Here is an 18690-nt window from a genome sequence, read left to right as displayed (position 1 = left end):
TATATCTCGCTTCCTTGTTCTCTATGAGGTAACTTCAAGGGTGAGCCTAAAAGTCCAACAAAGGTAAACTGAGGTCCAAATAAAGTAAAGTCCATAACTACTTGGGACCAGTCCCCTGACATCTGTCTCTCTTACCAAGCAGTCAAGTTAAAAAGCTCCCCACCTGGAGGGATTCGACCATAGGTAACAGAGGGGCTTCCAGGGACTCTGTGAATTCGTTTCATGACCCCAAGTCAGAAGAAACAAACCTAGAAATGTAGACAGAGGCTACAAATGAAAGCAATGCCCAAGAAGAGACTGAAAGCTCTCCAAGACCTTGCCGCTGATGGATGTGCACTGCTGAGCCAATTCACTCCTAGGAGGAGCCACGTTCTTCAGCTCCACTTCCCTTGCATGGGAACGGGAGGCAGGAGGACAGCATGAAGGATGGCTCCAAGTGCCACATCTGTGCAGCTTGACAGCTCCCCAGGAGCTTCTTCGAGTTTCTTAATGGGTCTTCTTGCCTCTCTTTTCCTTTCTTTCTTTTCCTTTTTGTGTGTGACAATTTTGAAGGAAATTGGGTACTTAGGAAGCCTTTTGGACATTTAAATTAACTCCAGCCATCAGGCTCAGTGTAGCCACTGTGGCATTAGCATCCAATTATAAGAGTAGAGATGGAGTAATAACTCACACTTCGACCAGGATGTCAAATGCTTAAACAAATGAGAGATGCACACACAGACTGTGCACAGTAGAGAAGGAGTGTTTCTGCATGGGCTCTGCGGAGTAGCAGGCACCCTTTGGAATGAGAACTGCAACAGGGAGAGCAGAGCCAGACTGCCAGAGAAAAGCAGCTTGCAAAAGGGAAAACTGGCAGGGGCTGACCACCATGAGCCAGACCTCACGAGGCCATAACAATTCCTCCAGTGACTAAGGGATGCTCGATTTCTGACATCCTCTAAGAATGGAGTAAACTTGGCAAATTCAGAACCTTAGGAAGACCAAGGCCAGGTGCTGAGAGCTGGGATGGGTCCTCTGCTCTGTTCTGTCACTTGTCAGCGTCCAGCCTAGGCAACTGTTATATAAATTGGTGGGCTCTGGTCATGAGACTAGTGTGGTAAGGAAGGTGACCATACAGTGACAATGACGATGATGACGATGATGACGATGATGATGATGATTATGATTATGATGATTCTGTTGATCAAAGTAGAGATGGGGCATAGCTCAGTCAGCAAAGTTCCTGGCTTACAAACATGAGAACCTGCGTCAGATGCCTAGCCACATGACATCCAGTCACAGGGGATCCCTGGATGGCTAGCCAGCTTAGCCTACTCGGTGAGCTCCAGAGCGGTGAAAGACTCATTCTCAAAGCACAATGTTGAAGTGCCTGAGAAAGGACAGTCAAGTTTGCACACATGCATGTCTGCACATGCATACACACATATATGTATATGCATACACAAATAAAAGTAAATGATGCTATTTAACATAGTCTAAGACCAAGCCAAAGTACACTATATTATTTAAGGATGCTAACTTTAGTTGGGAAGGGATAAAGGAAAGAAGTGCTCTTTCCAAGGAAGCAATCCAAAGAGGAAAAGTATGGGGAAGGTAGGATAGGAAAAGGCCCATGGGTCATAAATGGGCAGAAGGATACTTATCTGAATTCAGGAGTTGGGTTGAAGGCTAAGCCTCAGAGGTTAAGAACATATATTGTCCCTGAAGAGAATGCAAGTTCATTTCCCAAAAGCCCGACTGGATAGCTCACAACTGCTGAACTCTAGTTCTGGGGTACTCAGCACCCTCTTCTAGTCTCTGAGTGTACCTGCATACACATGGTGCACATAAACTCATACAGACACAAAAACATAAACTTTAAAATAAAAACAAACCTGTCAGGTCAGTGACTAGTCACCATCATGCGAAACATTTGAATTCTGTGCCAGTTGGAGAGTGTGGAGGAAAGGAAGGTTCTGGATAGACAGGCTGTGACATTCTTTTCAAGCCAGGAAACAAATGACAGGAGACAGTTATCTCCAAACCTTTGTCCAAGGAAGATTAAGCTGAGGAGCTGAAAAGTGTCCGTCTATTTACCAAAATATCTCAGACTATGACATAAGCATTGATGCATGCCCCTGACCTGGGAGCTGAGCAGGTGTTCTCATGTCAACACTGCTCTGCCGAAGATCAGCCGTTTGCCAACATCCATTCAAGATCATTTCTACAGTGTCTTAATAATGACTGTAAAATAGATATAGCATGAAATTAGCTATTTAACTGGTTCTGGGTCCTTATGGGCATTAGGGCATATGTAAGTGGTGTACCCATTTCTAGGACTGTTTGTCTTTTAAACTGAACCTCTGTGCCCATTCAATAGCAATTCACTCCTATCTTCTTACTTTCAGTCCCTGGCTGCCACCATCCTAACTTCTCACTGTTAATCTCTGGCAGTCATGTGTTTTGCAATGATTGTCCATTTATGTCATACCTATTTTATGTAACATATTGTCCTTAAAGTTTATCTAGAATTTCTTCCCCACTTCCCTCTCTCCTTTCCTCCCCCCCCCTTTTTTTTGACTACTTGAGATAAGATCTCTCTATGTAGCCCAGGCTGGCCTCTTACTTCTCCTGCCTCAGTTTCCAGAGTGCCAGATCACAGCCGTGTGACTCAACTCTGCCTTCCTTTCCTTTGAAGGCTGGATATTGTTTCTATGTGTGTACATACCACATTTTGTTCATCCATTCTTCTGGGTAGCTTCCATTTTTAACTATCATGAATAATTCTATGCACATGAACATGCAAATGTGTCTTTGAGGACTGACTTTCTCATCTGTTGACTATGTACTTGGTATCGAAGTCACTATCTTACATGGGAAATCTGATTTTGAGGAATTGCTCACTGCCTAGCAACAGTATACCAAGACAATTCTGTGCAGATCCCACCCCACTCTTGTTCTTGGAGCTACATTCTTCCTCTGCTCTAATGTGGGGTGGTCCTGAGAAGGACTGGGGCTCCCTCTCTGGAAGCACTAAAGGCTACATTGTAGTCACATCATTCAACAACCTCTCCTGGAGTCTGGTGGCCAGGGGAGGGACCTCAATCTTCTGTGGTCTCTGACACCATCTATCATTATGATAGCTTAGGTCACATTGTCATCTGATTTGTTCTCCCAACAGAAGTCAGCCCCTCAACACACACACTTCTTTTTTCACCTCTTCTTATGGTCTAAATTCCCTCACTCGGTTAATTAGCATGCCTGGCACTGTAGCTTAAGACTTTAATCAGCGTGTGGTGCTTTTAATTAATCGTGTGGCTCTGCATCTGGAGTGGTTTGTGTTCCAGGGTCAGGAGAGGAACTGAGGTGGGGGATGGAGAGGCAGCTTTGTTTGGTGTCCAGTGCAGGTAGAGACTCCAGATACTGGGGAGAGAGAGAACTCACAGGGGCAAGGTAGCTGAGAAGCCATCTGGCCACCTTTGCAACATACTAGCAAGAGGTGAAAGGGAATCCAGGACTTTAGTATATATATTTTGTAACTGAGATAAATGGCTGTACTAATTCCAGTTTGCAAAAGTGATTCTGAAGTGTCAGGAAAACTTCTGACACATTCTAGAATTGTCCTCAGGACTGTGCCTAGAGAAGATGGGGCCACAGTGGCAGTGTTAGACCACGCTGGAGAGCAGGTTGCCTAAGAGAGGGAGTTCTGAGAATCCCTGGTCCCTGTTCTTCCCCAGGGAGGTCCTGCAAAAGGAAGAGAGATGACATCAATTCGTCAGATATTAACTGTTTTCTCTTGACTATTGAAATTCTGGTATGGCCCCTTAATCTTAGCATCCATGCTTTAAAAGACTGGGGAACATCTAGCTCAACCTCGGAAGCAAGTAGTAAAAATGACATGATGCCTAGTGGGAATGAGCTGGAAGGAAGGTAAAGATTTCTGGCTTTTCAAAGAGAAAACGTAAGAAACCCAGATCCTCAGGGTGTGTTTCTTGAAAGTCACCAATAATCATGTTTTACACATGTCCATGAAAGCCTAACAGACAGGAGTGACTTGGGTAGAAGCATCTGGAATGCCAGATCCAGAAGGAATTCTAGAATGAACCCATACTGTTGCTTATTTTACAGATGATTGAAAAGGGACCCAGAGAGAATTGTTCAAGATCATCTGGAGAGATGGGAGCAAAGCAGTAGCTAAGACCTAGCTCTCAAACTCTTGGAGACTAGATGTGTGCCTGGTCCCATGTAGATGTTTAGTTGAAATCAAAGAACAGCATGGAGTTCACTTAGAAGCCAAGATAGGATCTAATTTAGTCCAGGATGCTCAGGTAACTTCAGAGCCCTATATGAAGTGTGCACTGATGAATGTTCATACTCAAAGAGAAAATGACATGTTGACAGGACTAAGGAGGAATATGTCTTACAGGGCTGTTAACTCAAAGTGTAGTTCCCCAGACCTAGGAAGGCTCTGTGATGTCTCTGTGACTTGGGAGAATGGTCAGTGTACTGAGCAACAGGGGATGGAATGTTCACAGGAAACCCTATGGAAATCTTAACCATCACCTATAAAGTGCTGGACTCCAGACCCATTACAAATCCATCTCATGATCACATGCTTCAGGAATAGGAACACTGGGAGCAGGGCTTAAGAACAGGAAGAACAAGTCTCAGAGACAGTAGGGTCTCGTGGCCAAGGATGCTTTGAACCTCCCTCTGTAGGCTCCAATATCCTTTCCAACTAAACAGAAAATAGCAGCTGTTTAAAATCAAGAGAGGAAGGATTTTATAATTCTGGGCTATTGACATTATTAAACACCACTTGCAAGTTATTTTTAGAATGCGAAGGTTTCTGAGGTGACTGACTTACCCAGTGGCTGACTGTTTCCTCAAAGTGGCATACCCCAGAACTCCAGAAAACACAAATACCCTGGAATCCCAGGGAAATGCTCAGAACTCTAAGGCAAACCCTACAGTCCCAGGGCATACCCTAGAACTCTAGGGTATACCCAGAAACCAAGCTAAAATTCCAGAATCCCAGAACACATCATCAGCATCTCAGGGTATACTCCAGAACTGCAGGACACACCTTAGGGTGAACCCTGAAATCCCAGGGTTCTCCCTGGGATTTCAGGGTATATTCCATGCAAGATAGATTATCAAACAGGTCAATATGAGAAACTGGGGAGAGTGTTAATTAAGTATAGACCAAGAAAATGCTTTTGATTGAACAAGCCATGATATTTTTTCCTTTAAGCCCGTGCAAAATATGGAGTGCCAGACAGGCATCTGGAACCAATGAAAACATGGTTATGTACTTACGGTTCCCAACTCTCACCATCTATAGCCCTTTTTATTATATCTCCCCTCAGGGAGTCACATTTTGAAAGATTCTGTCTACTAAACAAACTGCATTTATTAAGTAATAATATATTTCCTATTTTAATATGGGATGCACATGAGTATGCATAACCACATAAAACAGCAACAATCCAATTTCCAATAGGCTTTTGGAAATATTGAAAATAGCTTGTGAATCTCATTCCTACTCCTGGATTCCTAGGAGTCAGGGTCCTCTGAGTCGGGCACTATTATGCATGTGTTTATGTGACTAGAAAGTATTTGCTTAAGGAGGGACAGAAAAATTAAAGTGGCACCAGGAATAAGCTAAATTCCTAGCTGCCTGCAGAGCCAGCAATGTAATTCATAAAAACTGATCATCAAACTTAATTATAAAGGCATTGAGGTCACGGGGAAATCACCTGGGCAATGATAGAAATTAAGATAAAATTCCAGGGGCCAGAAAGGTAGCTTGGTGGCTACAGCTACTTGCCGCCAAGCCTGCTCACCAGAGTTCTATCACTAGAATCCACATGGTATAGGGAAAAAAATGAATTCTGCAGGTTGATCTCTGTCCCCCATATGTATGTATGACAAATATGCACGCAAGTATGCACGCATGAATACACACACACACACACACACACACACACACACACACACACACCACACAAATAAATAAATGTGAAGAAATATAGAAAATTCCAAATGCAAAGCCAAGTCATTAAGAGCAAGCCATAAAGACCAAGGGCAAAGCTGCAAAGAATGAGAGAAGACAGCTACAAAAAGATAGATAAAGGAAATGAGGAAATTAAGGGAAAGGAGACTGTGGTGGGACTCGGAATTAATTATTAATTAATTCCCAAAGAGTGTGGAGACTAATTGAGCAGGCTCTGGTGCCAGTTTGACTGTGCGTGAGTTACAAGTAGCCCCTGCCAAGTGGACGTAATTGTACAGCACAGATGCTTTCTGGAACAGCAGGGGAAACAGTCTCTGTATTCACTCATGGGCAGAGACAGTTCAACCAGGTCAGCACGTACAATTTATTGTGTTGGTTCTGATGTGTCTGTTCTGATGGAGACTATAGCTAGTTTGTCCTGGTAGCTAGTCACCTAAAAGATGAGGCAAGAAGCCCTCCACTGGGATAAAAAGTAGATAATATAAAATATCCCAAAATGAAAAAAAAAATTTTAAACATTTTTTTTTAAAGAAGAAACTAGCAAAACGGAAAATAAGGACCAAGGTTATAAAAAGAAAATAAAAATTCCATCTGATCATGAGTGTCATCTTTAAATACCTACTACATTTCGGGTACTTGGGCATCATGTAAGGCGACATCAAGGCTGCCTTGGAGAACAAAGAAATGCAAACGATATTTAAGTGCGTGCAGGAAATGGAGGCATTTGAGCTAAGTGAAAATGTCATGTGGAACATTTTATGTTAACAAGCTGCTGCTGGAAGGGAATGTAAAGTCTCTGGGCTGGAGAGGAAGCCTCGAATCATGAAAAGGGTGTGGGCAAGGGGAAAACAGCAAGGCTGATCTTTGAAAGAACCGCAGTGAAATCAATTTTTGGAGCAAGTTGATCAACAGTACGGAGCAGGAGAAGGCAGAAGACAGCCACGGGGTAGATCCAGCACCTTGTTAAACATCTAGGAGGAAGAAGAAAGAGGGGTGCTGGGTGGGGACTAAGTACTCTCTGGGAAAAATAAAAGTGCTGAGACCTAACGGAAGGGGGTGAGGGAAAGTGAAACAAGATGGAGAGAGAATGGCCGACTGTTCGGCCTTACTGCTTTGATAGGAAACACGTATGTAGTGGGTTGGATATTTGCAGAAATATGTGGGGGTGTGGGTAATAGGACAATTTAAAAGTGTAGCGTGTAATTCTATCTTATGATAGTTTATACGAAGTTAATGTAACCTGATTTCCAGATACATCTTAAGAACCTAGTAAGTGGTTGTAGCCTCAGGATGCCATGCAGTCACCTACTCCAATATGGCCCCTCAAAGTCCCTTTGGTGCAGGGACCCTAAGATTCCCCATGCTCCTCTGGTATCTTGGGTGATACGATTTTTTTTAGAATGATAATCTTAGCTGTGAACCATCAGGTGCCCTGAAGATTGGTGACTGACTGCTTGGTCTTTGGTGTGCTGTTCTAGCTTACCAGAGTTCCTGTGGAGTCCTGTGGGCAGTATCGGAGCTGCGGGGAGTGTCTTGGCTCAGGTGACCCCCATTGTGGCTGGTGTGTGCTCCACAACACGTGAGTACCATTGGCTACTCCCTCCTGCCTCCTGTTTCCTCCCAGAAGCTCAAACCATCCTCTCTTCTGTCCTTCCTCTCACCCCATGTGCATTCCTCTCATCCTCACCCTTCCTTCTTTCCTTCCTTCCTTCCTTCCTTCCTTCCTTCCTTCCTTCCTTCCTTCCACACTTTGCAAGCTTTATTGCTCTTCTGTTCTTTCTGGATTCACTTTTACTTGTCCAGTTCCACTAAGACATATATGGCAATGACACCATGGAACAATGACAGGTCAGAATATGGCTGTCACCCTGGCAATGACACCCTGAGGAACCACAGGGAGACAGACTCCTGGACCTGTCTAACTTCAATTTGCAGAGCACCCCCACACATCATGACACAGTACTTTTCCCCCTTGTACATCCATTTTTTGGGGGTGGGGACTCCATTTATTCTCTAGAAGAGGGGAGAGGACAGCCATATTAAAGTGGAAATAAATAGTAACTTGACGACTGAACTGAGAGATGCAGACAACTAGCCAGGAAATAGGAGAGAGCTGAAGATCATTTTTAAATTGTAATTAATTTTTATCTTATGCATGTTGGTATCTGACCTGTATGCATGTCTGTGTACTACGTGCATGCTTGGTGCCCTAGGGTCCAAAGAATAGATCCCCCAGAACTTGAGTTACAGGTGTTTGTGAGCTGCTGTGTGAATTCTAGGAATTAAATCTGGGTCCTCTGGCAGAACAGTTGCCAACTGACTTATCTCTCTTTCTTTTCTTCTCCCTTCCTAACAGTCACCAGAGTTAGACCCCATCTGAATAGAATTTATCCCTACTTTAGCTATGGTTGATTCCTGTGGCCACCTGAAACCTGGTATTCTCTGAGATAGATACATTATAAAATAAGATTTTAGTCTTCCTGTTAACAACCTGAATTTCTCATGACCAATGACATTTATTGTAATTTTCAGTCATTTTAAACTATAAGAAATTGAAGATGGGATCTTGTCTCTTTCCTCTTCCAACGACAGGAAATACTCTTGAGATTCTGACAGTTAAAAACACCCTCCTAATTTCTCATAAGTCTCTCCAAGAAGACAGCCAACTTCCCTATTTCTAGGTGTCGGACATAATGAGGCCTTGAGTTCCTTAAGGGAAGGCCTAAAATCTGTTAGGGGTATTATAGTGGAAAGAAACTGAGAACCACTGAGCTACACTAAAATACACACAATTCTAAGATAGGTTGGAAGCTGTGTTCAAGTGTACATCAAGACCATCCAGTCAGTAATAGTGTGATGGAACCCAACATTGCCCCCGACAAAGGAGAGTGGAAAGGCACATTTAGAATGCATACCAGATCCTGTCAAGCCAAAAGAGTTTCCTGATGCTACCTTGTAAGGAAGATACATTTCTTTGTCCTGCACAGTAGGATCTCTCAGAAAAGGAATGAACGCATTCTTAACCTAATGTGTTTCTTGGGTACTTGGAAGCCACCTAGCTTACTGTTTGGTGGAACATGCTTAGTGACTATAGCATGCTATAAGGTCCCTCCAGGACAATCAGAAAAGCTGGCCCCTCCCTGAAATCCTTCAGGACTAAAGCACAAGTTTCTATGTCCGTGTTAATTTGTATCATGATACTATTCCAGCCCCATATGGCACATCTCAGTGAGAATTCACCCCCATAGCTGGGTTAAGCAAGTCTAAGAAGACAAAAATGTCATACACTACCTCTATGGCCTTAGCTTCCCCTTGTATGGCATGGTATTCCTATGGCAGAAAACAAGGGTAAACTAAAACCAAAGAATAGTCAGGGTCATTCGTAAAGCAGGCTATCACATAAAGAAACCAGCAGCTCATCCCAGCATGTCATAATGGAAACAGTCATGGACATGACTGCAGTGTCTGACACAGAATTCAGATCCAAATCTCTCCAGCACTCCCTCTGTAGCCTGGGAAGAGGATGCACGGTTTGCCTCCTTCACTCAGTTATAGGAAAATTGATGAGGCCAACCACCTGGATCAGATGCTATGTGGTTAGTAGAACCCTTGTAGGGTAGTCAAAGATCTCATAGGCTACAGCAACAGCTGAACGCTCACAAGTGTTCTTCCTCTTGAGCTTTGGTAGACTCCAGTGATTTTTCTAGATGGCTCTTGAATGGTGTGCTTGAGTCCCCGAGGCTGTCACAGTTTCAAGCTGTCATTGCTTGGCTGGCAGATGTTCCTGCTGCTTCCCCTTACCTCCTTCAGCCTGGCATTGCATCTCACCCCAGTCTGTATACTAGATGTCAAACATTACTAAGAGTAGCGGCTGTACAAGGGTTTTCTTGTCTGCCGTCCAACACTGAGCTACTGCTTCTGGGGCCTCTCTTTGCCCAAGGAGCCACAGTGACAGCTACTACACAGCTATGACAGGGCATCTTGTAAAGATTGCTGAAGTCAGGCAGTCTAGTTCTCCTGTCCTGTATACTTGTGAGGCTGGGAGTACAGCTGATTTGCATTATGTGTAGTAGTAATATTCTATAAAGAACTGTGAACGAATTAGCAAATTAGCAAACCACTGCCCCTAAAAGGAGTAGAGGATCAGGCTCCCAAAGCCACTGGTCATGTTTTTACCAACAGATTGATACATAACCTCATTTGTTAGACATCTGTATTAAGATATCTTCCTTAATAAATATCGTTTATTCATTAATGGTCAACTCATGGCCAACAGAACTATAACTTCATACCCAGATGAAGCTTCTCATGATCTTCCTGCATATCCTTCCAGCATGTGCCTTTACAACTGGTTGAATGAAGCTTCTTTAACACATACATACATCACCTTCTCTGTGTCACATTATGGCCTTGAGGTGCTTAGGAATACTAGGCAGTAAATCCTGTCAAACAAGTCAAACAAGTACAAAACTCAAAAAGTGTGGCATTAAATAGGCCTCAAAGGACTCTCATTTATAATGCAATTACTGAAACAGGAAGGTGGAATGTCACCTCTTCCTACTCTAGCTGGGAACATGTAACTTGAGTCATTTCCCACATGACTCAAGCCATGAGAGCCATGAGAGACCTCAAAAATGCCATGAAACAAGTTGGGGTGAAGGGCACTAGTCAATGTTAGCAGTTAGCCGAATTTGAAATGTGAAATCTTCAAATATTGAAGGTTGACCATAGCACTGGATGGAAGACATTTGACATCTCCATTTGTAAGGAGGGAGAGCCATGGCTTATGGTGCTAAGTCAAGGATGAGATGGGTAATAAAGGTTGCTATGCTAGACCAAGGATCTTTGCACCATCAGGGTGCTGCTCTCTATAACGTTAAACTCCTAGTAAAGTGAAGAGATGATGAGGGCAGACATTCAGGGACACTGGAGCTGTGCCCAGGGGTCTTGTAACCTCTTGGTAGGACACAGCTCACAAGTTCCCACAGGCCAAGACAACCCATCAATGAACTACTCAGCAGGTCCTTCCTCTGACCCCTCTCCAGAGTTAATCACCAAGGATAGCTCCAGCATGTGGTGAGCAAGCAAGGGGAAGTCCTTGGGTCTCTAAAATGCCTTTCATCAGCACACAATTCTAAACTTGTATGAAATCAAATGGACAGATCAAAATATTTTGTCTGAAAAAAAAACATTAGAATATGTAAAGTCAGCTAGCCCAGGTAGACAACACTGTCTCCCTCTAGAAGGTCAGTACTACCTATGGGTCTCGGTTCACATCAAACACAGAAGTCACTCCTCCTGCCTTGCACTGCCCTGTCCTTTTCAGTGGGCACATCATAGACATTCATGATTTAGCGGCAACAACAAAGACATGGACAAAGTAGAAAAAAGGAGAGAGGTAGGTGTGAACAGTGAACAGAGTTAGTGTGGGAACCAGTCTAGAGATGTTAGTCCTGAGAGGCTCTACTAGGAAGGAAGCAAGGAACCATCATGGGTAGCTTCAGCATTCCCTAAAGTGCTGTGAACACACACACAAGTACATACTCATGAATACTTGTACACACACACACACACACACACACACACACACACACACATCTAAAACTAGTTCTGCATGTTCTATGCTAGACATATAGGCTCAGGGATGCAAAATTATTGTTATATTGTTTCTGCCCTGTAGCTTCTTGGGGACCAGGCCTTTGATGCAATGATGGGGTACAGGAATCAACACATTTGTTAGGCTTCCATGCTGGGCAAGACTCTATGCTAAGTGATAGTGGCCCTTGCCAAGTACCCCAGCAAGCTTGATCTTCATGAAGTCCATGGCAAAGAACAAAACAGGACCTTCCAAGTGTGAGGTTGAGTCTGTTTGTCTGTGTTCATAGTCATTTTTTGCAACCTTTCTTGCAGTTCTGGGAGTAAAGGGTGTGTGTGTGTGTGTGTGTGTGTGTGTGTGTGTGTGTGTGTGTGTGTTAGACAGAAACTGACAAAAGAGCAAGAAAGTGGGAGAGAGCCATAGAGAAGCCAAAGGAACAAGAAGCCTGAGGACAGAGTCTCTGCAAACAGGTGGCCTGTGTCACTGAAAGAGCTTTTGTACCAGGGAGGTCACAGGAGGGCTGTGGGGGGAATATGCTGAGGAAATGGCAAAGTCATTTCCTTCTTTGTGCTTTCCCTCTGCACTAGTAAGTGTGACTAAGTGCATACCTGCCAGCCCAGGAGTAAGGTGTAATCCCCACTTTGTGTTTTTCTGCAGCCCCTGGCCCTGCCTCCAGGGCTGTCTTCCTAAAGGCAAGGACAGCAAACACAAAGCTGCCTATTTATTCAGCCGCAGTTTTCAGTCTGCATTCCCAGGGCTTTCCTCTGTGTGAGCCCACCTGTTCTGATCTGGGCGGAAGGGAATAAAACCATCCAAGCCCAATCTACCTTTGTCCCATTACAGCTGTCTCCTGTCCTGGGCCTGGAACACACCCTCCAGGCTTGGCAGCCCCTGAGTCCCCTCCCATCTTCCCCTGCCTTGGCACCATTCCCAGGCAAAGAAGCCTATCTTAGTCTAGGTAGGTAACAGGATCCCACTGCCTGTGGCAGACTCAGCTCATTGATTGGCCCAGGCTCTAGCCTTCCTTGGAAGACTCCTGAGCACCACCATTGGGAAGATCATGGGCAGACTTACACAGTATCTCTGTCTCTAGGCCCTGGAGATTGCCTCCATTAGGAGAAGCCCCCATCCCTCCCCAAGTGGGTACCACAGGGGTTCAATTCTTCTTTCTTGTAGTGTTTTGTCTTTACAGGAGGGAGGGAGTAGAAAGGAAAGTAAAAATCTAAGAGACTATCTGTGGACAGAGTAGTCCAGATTTCTTTCCTAAGGTCTGACTGTTGGTAAGAGGAGCCAGCTTACAACCATGCTGTCAAAGCTGGAGGACGAGATGTGTAGGAAGCCACTTCTCAGATACAACTACGATGACTGTGACCTTGTCACTGGGGGCTGGGGTTGGACCCCAGGGCCTCCATCCTAGCGCCCCTTCTCCTCTTTCATTTCCCAGGATTGCAGTGCTTGGGCCAAACATTAGCAGAGAGCCCTCTTTCCCTCCTTAGGGCAGCTTCACCACTGACCATGCATTTAGACTGCCTGCCCATGGGCCACCTAGAAAAGTACAGAGTAGTTTGTTCCCTAAGCCACATCTCTGGTCATCTTCTAAGATGTTTTGACTCTAAGATATGAGTCATTCCTTGCTCCATGTCAGCATACCCCAGAGCCTTGTCTTGTTTCTTTACTTCTTGACCTACCCCCTTAACACTAACCTATGTCTAGATATCTTCTAGTATTACTGGTCAAAAGCTTTCAGAATCATGAGGAATTGTAGGCTCTGCTTCTGCCAGCATATTTGTTGTGATTGACTCTTTACCAAAGGTTTTTGGTCTCTGGTCTGGAGGAAAGTCTGAAACTCAGTTCTCGCACATTCAAGCCCCTTCCCCATGGCTCACTAGCTACCTAGCTGCAAACTGATTTAAGAAAACTTGCTTCCCTCTTTTAACTCTTGACTCCTACGTAGGCTCTGATGTGTGTGTGTGTGTGTGTGTGTGTGTGTGTGTGTGTGTGTGTTTGTACACATTCACAAGTTTAATAGATGCTTCATAATGTAAGGACAAGTAGTAAAAAAAAAATGCCACCTTCTTGTATAAATCCGAGAAGCTGGAGAGATGGCTTAGTCTGTAAAGTTCCTGTCATGCAAGCTTGATAACCTAACCTTATATTCTTTGCACTTACATAAAAAGCCAAGGATATCTATATGTTTCTTCAATCCCAGCATCGAGGAAGTAAAGACTGGGAGATCCCTGGGGCCCACTGGCTAGTCAACCTAGCTGAATCTGTAAAATTTCCACTCAGTGATGGGTCATTGCCTCAAAATATAAGGAGATCTAAAAATCAAGGGGGACACCTTTTGTCCACATTGCCTTTGTGTTTATATGTGCATGCATGTATATGTACATCTACCCACATACATTCATACATACATACATATACAAACATATAGCATATGTACATACAATTTATGGTTAGCTTACCAGTCCAACATCCTGGCTCTCTGAGGACATTCCAAAGAGCTGAGCTGATTCTATGGCTTAAATTTACCCACCCCCCCGGGGGGGGGGGAGGAGAGGGCATACTGACTGACAGATAGATAGACAGACAATGACAGAGACACAGAGAGAAACACATATACAAAAACACATAGAAACAGACATATGGAGAGGGAGGAGGGGGAGAGGGATAGAAAGAGAGGGAGGGGGAGATAGAGAGGGAATGAGAGAGAGAGAGAGAGAGAGAGAGAGAGAGAGAGAGAGAGAATGCCAAAGCCACACTGGTGTATGTACAGAGGAACAACTTGACGCACAGAGCAAAGTACTTCCCTGTACCAAGCCTGTTGAACCTTAGGACACTAAGGACCTAAAAACACCAGGACATTGGATAATGTCCTAACAAAGATGATCAGAGTAAATCATAGTCACTGTTGCAACATGTCTCAAGTAAAAAGTGATGTCTTCCTCAGTACAGACTGTGTTGGAAATAAAATAGATCTGCCAGGGTGCGTCTTTGCCTTTTCTGGATCTTCTTCCTACCCTCTGCTCCTCATCTGTCAACTCTAGCTTACTACCCACCTGGTCTTTCATATTTGCTTGGTTCTGTTACATTGTGCCTATGACAGTACAGTATGCCATGGGGGAAACATGTGGTACAGAACATGTGGCAACTGGAAAGCATAAGAAAGGCCCTGGTCTCATAGCCTCTTCAAGGCTCTTCCCTCATATGCTGGCTTCATTCTACCGGTCCCTATCTCCTAGATGTCCTTCCACTTTCTAATAGTACCATGGACCAGGAAACAAGGCTTTAACACATGAATCCATAGGAGACATTGAAGACCCAAGCAATAGCTAGGGTCATCTGGAAGGCAATCTGACTTATTCTTCCTCCTCCTGTTCCTCCTCCTGCTGCACCTTCTCTTCCTCCTCTTCCTCCTCCTCTTCTTCTTCTCTTCCTCCTTCTACTTCTGCTTCTCCTTCCACTTCTACTTCTCCTTCCGCTTTTCCTCTCCTTCCTCCTCCTCCTCCTCTTCCCCCTCCTCCTCCTCCTCCTCCTCTTCTTCTTCTTCTCCTTCTTCTTCTTCTTCTTTTCTTCTTCTTCTTCTTCTTCTTCTTCTGTTTCATTATGATCTAAGCATAGAGCTCCTAATGATTCCGTTCAAACATAGGCCAAAGTCAAACCATAGTGCTGAGAGTTGGAGACCATCTGAAGCTGAAAATGGAAACAGATTCTGAATTCTGAGCTCAGTGGACCCACACTGAAGGGTCTGGGGAGACCACCTAGTTGTGATCTCTCCAGCTAGGAGGCGTACCTGAGCCAGCTAATCAGAGAACCTGGTTTCCATGCTGAACTCTGTTTGCTTGGCCAGCAGCACTTGGAGTTAATATTTCTCTCTGTGTGTTTAGGAATTAATTTCTACTAAACGTAATCACCCTCATTCTCCTTCCCTCTCACTCACCCCCTTCCTTTCTCCATTCCTTTCCCTTCTAATTTTCCACTTGGCTGGGAATTCTCCAGCAGTGAAAGTTCAGACTTAGGGGAGGGCGGAGGTAACTGCTTCATTAGAGAGGATAATCTCATTGGAGCCACTGGCTTGAATAATAACCCCTTGCAGAGGCCTGGGGCCTTTCTCCCTGGAGCTGTTAGAACCTCTGGTCTAGGGCTGTAAGGGCCCAGTGCACAGGAAGTTGAATGAGAACAGGAGGAAAGACTGCTCAGTAAGGAAGACCTTAACACGGGGGTTAAGAGAAGGTGGGTCTCCTTGGGGCCTGCCGGTTCCCTGCCCATCTGTGTTTGGGACAGAGGCAACTTTGGGAATGACAGAGACAAATGCCTGAAAACTCAGTTACATAGCATATATTTTGTGAGTCAGCAGAAGCACCAGTTTCCCTACATGGGAAATGGATGAAATGAGACCTTGATGCCTCCATTGCGGAATGGAGAGCACTACCTTCCCACGTACTGGAGCCCTTGGTTGGAAGCAATTCAGGAACTCTACTAAGACCAGAAATGAACCCCTTTCACATTTCCTAACTCTGGCCTGAGCCACTAGAAAACCACAGTCCTCAAACAGCCAGGGGCTATTACCTTGATAGACCCCATAAGACATCAGAAGCTGCAGTCCTTCCTCTGCCATTATCCCATCACATTTAAGGTCAGTTGTCTGTGCTTTCAGACATTTGTAACCTCCACCCTCCTGAACCATGCAGGATGGTAGAAATGTCAAAACACCCCTGGTTCTGACCTTAAGCTTACCTTTCCACTGAGAGAGAGCTGAGTTCTCAATATGCTTTGACAGCTATTAAGAAAACAAAGCTATAACCCATAGCATGCTTTCTCTCTCCTGTCCTTCCTGGCCTCTGTGCCTCCGTCCGCCTTCATTGTAAGGAAAACTGCTACAGCCTTCCCTTCTTCCTTTGATGTGCCCGATGCATCAGCTGCAATTTGGAGCCATAGAATGAGGAGTTAGGGAAGTGATGAGCTGACAATACCAGCGCACACTTGTTGACAATTCTCCTTAAGCAAACTGCTTACTGCCCTCTATCTCATGATATCTTCAGGAACCCATAGCTGTTTGCAACTATTTTTCTCCCATTTTCTAGAAGAAAGGACTGAGGCCTCAAGACGTTAAACATTTGGCCTTGAAGCCGTAAGTTACACATGGTTTTCTGTATACAGTACTTTCTAGAACTGTAGCAAGAGGCAGCCCTGGGAATCTGGGTAGCAGCAAACAACACAGGTCAGACTTGTCCCTGCCCACCTACCTGTGCCTCCCCCCCCGCAACCTGAGAGAGAGATAGAGCCTATCTATTCTATTTAGTAACTTCTGGTGGTGTTTGACCAGCGAGCAGCTTTACCCGCTCCCCAACACACACACTCTTCATAATTTAATCAAAGGTACCTCTTTTTTCAGACCTACTGATTCGTCTTGAAAACAAGAACTTCAAAGTTGGGGAGTCAGTGAATAATTGAAGCCATACCAGCTCTCTGGATCTGCTGCTAATAGGCATAATAACACTATTAATAGCAATGTCAGTTCAGACACTCTGCAAAAGTCTATAACATTAGCCTAATGGCTGGAGGTAATGGAGTCCTTGCTGAGGAGCTGGTAAATTAACTTCCAAGACTTAGAGACAGACATTCTTGTGGCCAGTGGTTTGCTCCAGCAGCCCAAGAAATCTGTGGGGACTCCCAGACTCGCTCCTGACTTTTCCCTTCTGGTTTGGAGGCCTCTTGAATTCATCCCAGGGATTTCAGGATTGTCCTACAGGTATCCATGGTAGGCAGGTGCTTTCTGGTGAGCCTAAGAGGAATTTTGGAGAGGAAATGTTTAAAGAGCCTTAGTGTTGTAAGAGAAGCAGTAAGGCTAGGAGGATGGTTTAATCTGCATGGGGATCTGCTCCCTCACTTCTTAGTCTAGAAGCTTCTAGAAGCTTACTTAGCAAAGTTGTATGGAGCAGAGGCTCTGAGTTTTCCTGGGCTTGATAAGGACTCGGATTGGCTATGACCTGGATGAAGTGCCTTGCCCATCCTCTTCTATGGCATTCTGACCTCTAAGACAGCTTGGACACAGGAAACTTAAATAGCATAGAGTGTAAAACCTTATCACAGTGTAAGCACATAGTAACTAGTGGTCATGATTGCAATATACAGACATGGGGTGACTTTTGTGTCACCCATCCATCTTTCTGTAAGGTCTGCCTCCTGCTTGGTCCCCCTTTCTTTCCCCATATTCCTTCCAAGGCAGCTTCGGCTGTCAAGTTTAGAGCTTTCCCCTTAGTTAGCTAAACTCTTATCTCCATCTGTGCACTTGGAGGCCCTGCTTCCAGCTGTGGCCAATGTATCTTCTTCTCCTCTGACTGGGAGGACCACAGCTTCCTCTAGAACCAAGAGTTGGCCCACAAGCCACTGGGGAAACCCCAGTACCTTTTCTCCCCTCCTTTCTTACTCTAGCCCTGCAGCTGCCTTTCCAGAAGAATGTTCTCCTCCTGCGTCCCTCCCCATGTTATTCCCTATGCCTAGCTACTGTTTCCTTTTGTCCCTCTGCCCAGACCTCCCTCAACAGCTCCTAACAGCATCCTTTCCTCTTTGGCCCAAATAGACTAGCCATGCTGGGGTGATTTCCACATCGTCCCATCTCATCTCAGCCTGTCCCTCTGGAGCAACTTGCCCACCTGTGCTTCACAATGTAATCCATATTCCAGGACATCCAAATCCTGGCTGCTGGACACAGCTCTGTCTTTGTAAGGTTTATCTGGCTTGGGTTAAATAATTCTTTTCTGAGCTCAGATACCTTCATGTAGCGAACATAGGGATGTATACATTTGGGCACAGACCCTGGTTTTTTATGTACATCTTTCTCAAGCTCTAGTCAGTAAAGACTGTTAAAAGGCAAGGCCACACTGGATGTGGTGCACCTGTGACACAGTTCCCTTTGTAAAACACGGGGCATTAAACAGTGACAGAAACTGTATGTAGTAGTTCCCTAGTGCTACAGAGATGGAGTTCTGATGCTGTTAGCTACTGCCCTCTATTCCTTTTATCCTCTCTCTCTCTCTCTCTCTCTCTCTCTCTCTCTCTCTCTCTCTCTCCCTCCCTCCCTCTCTCTCTCCCT

General features: G+C 44.8%; 1 protein-coding gene across 1 annotated transcript in view; it reads left to right on the top strand.

The window, feature by feature from the left end:
• Positions 1 to 18690, top strand: part of Plxna4 (plexin A4) — a gene marked incomplete at its 5' end in the record, with an annotated part of 162376 nt that overhangs the window by 52666 nt on the left and 91020 nt on the right. The window contains one exon of the mRNA XM_028781690.1: positions 7474 to 7574. Coding sequence (XP_028637523.1) covers positions 7474 to 7574 — 101 coding nt within the window. The remainder of the gene's footprint in view (positions 1 to 7473; positions 7575 to 18690) is intronic.

This window comes from Grammomys surdaster, unplaced genomic scaffold (genome assembly GCF_004785775.1).
Source record: "Grammomys surdaster isolate TR1022 unplaced genomic scaffold, NIH_TR_1.0 514, whole genome shotgun sequence".
In the NCBI taxonomy this organism is placed as follows: domain Eukaryota; kingdom Metazoa; phylum Chordata; class Mammalia; order Rodentia; family Muridae; genus Grammomys; species Grammomys surdaster.
This window is presented reverse-complemented; position numbering and strand designations above follow the sequence as displayed.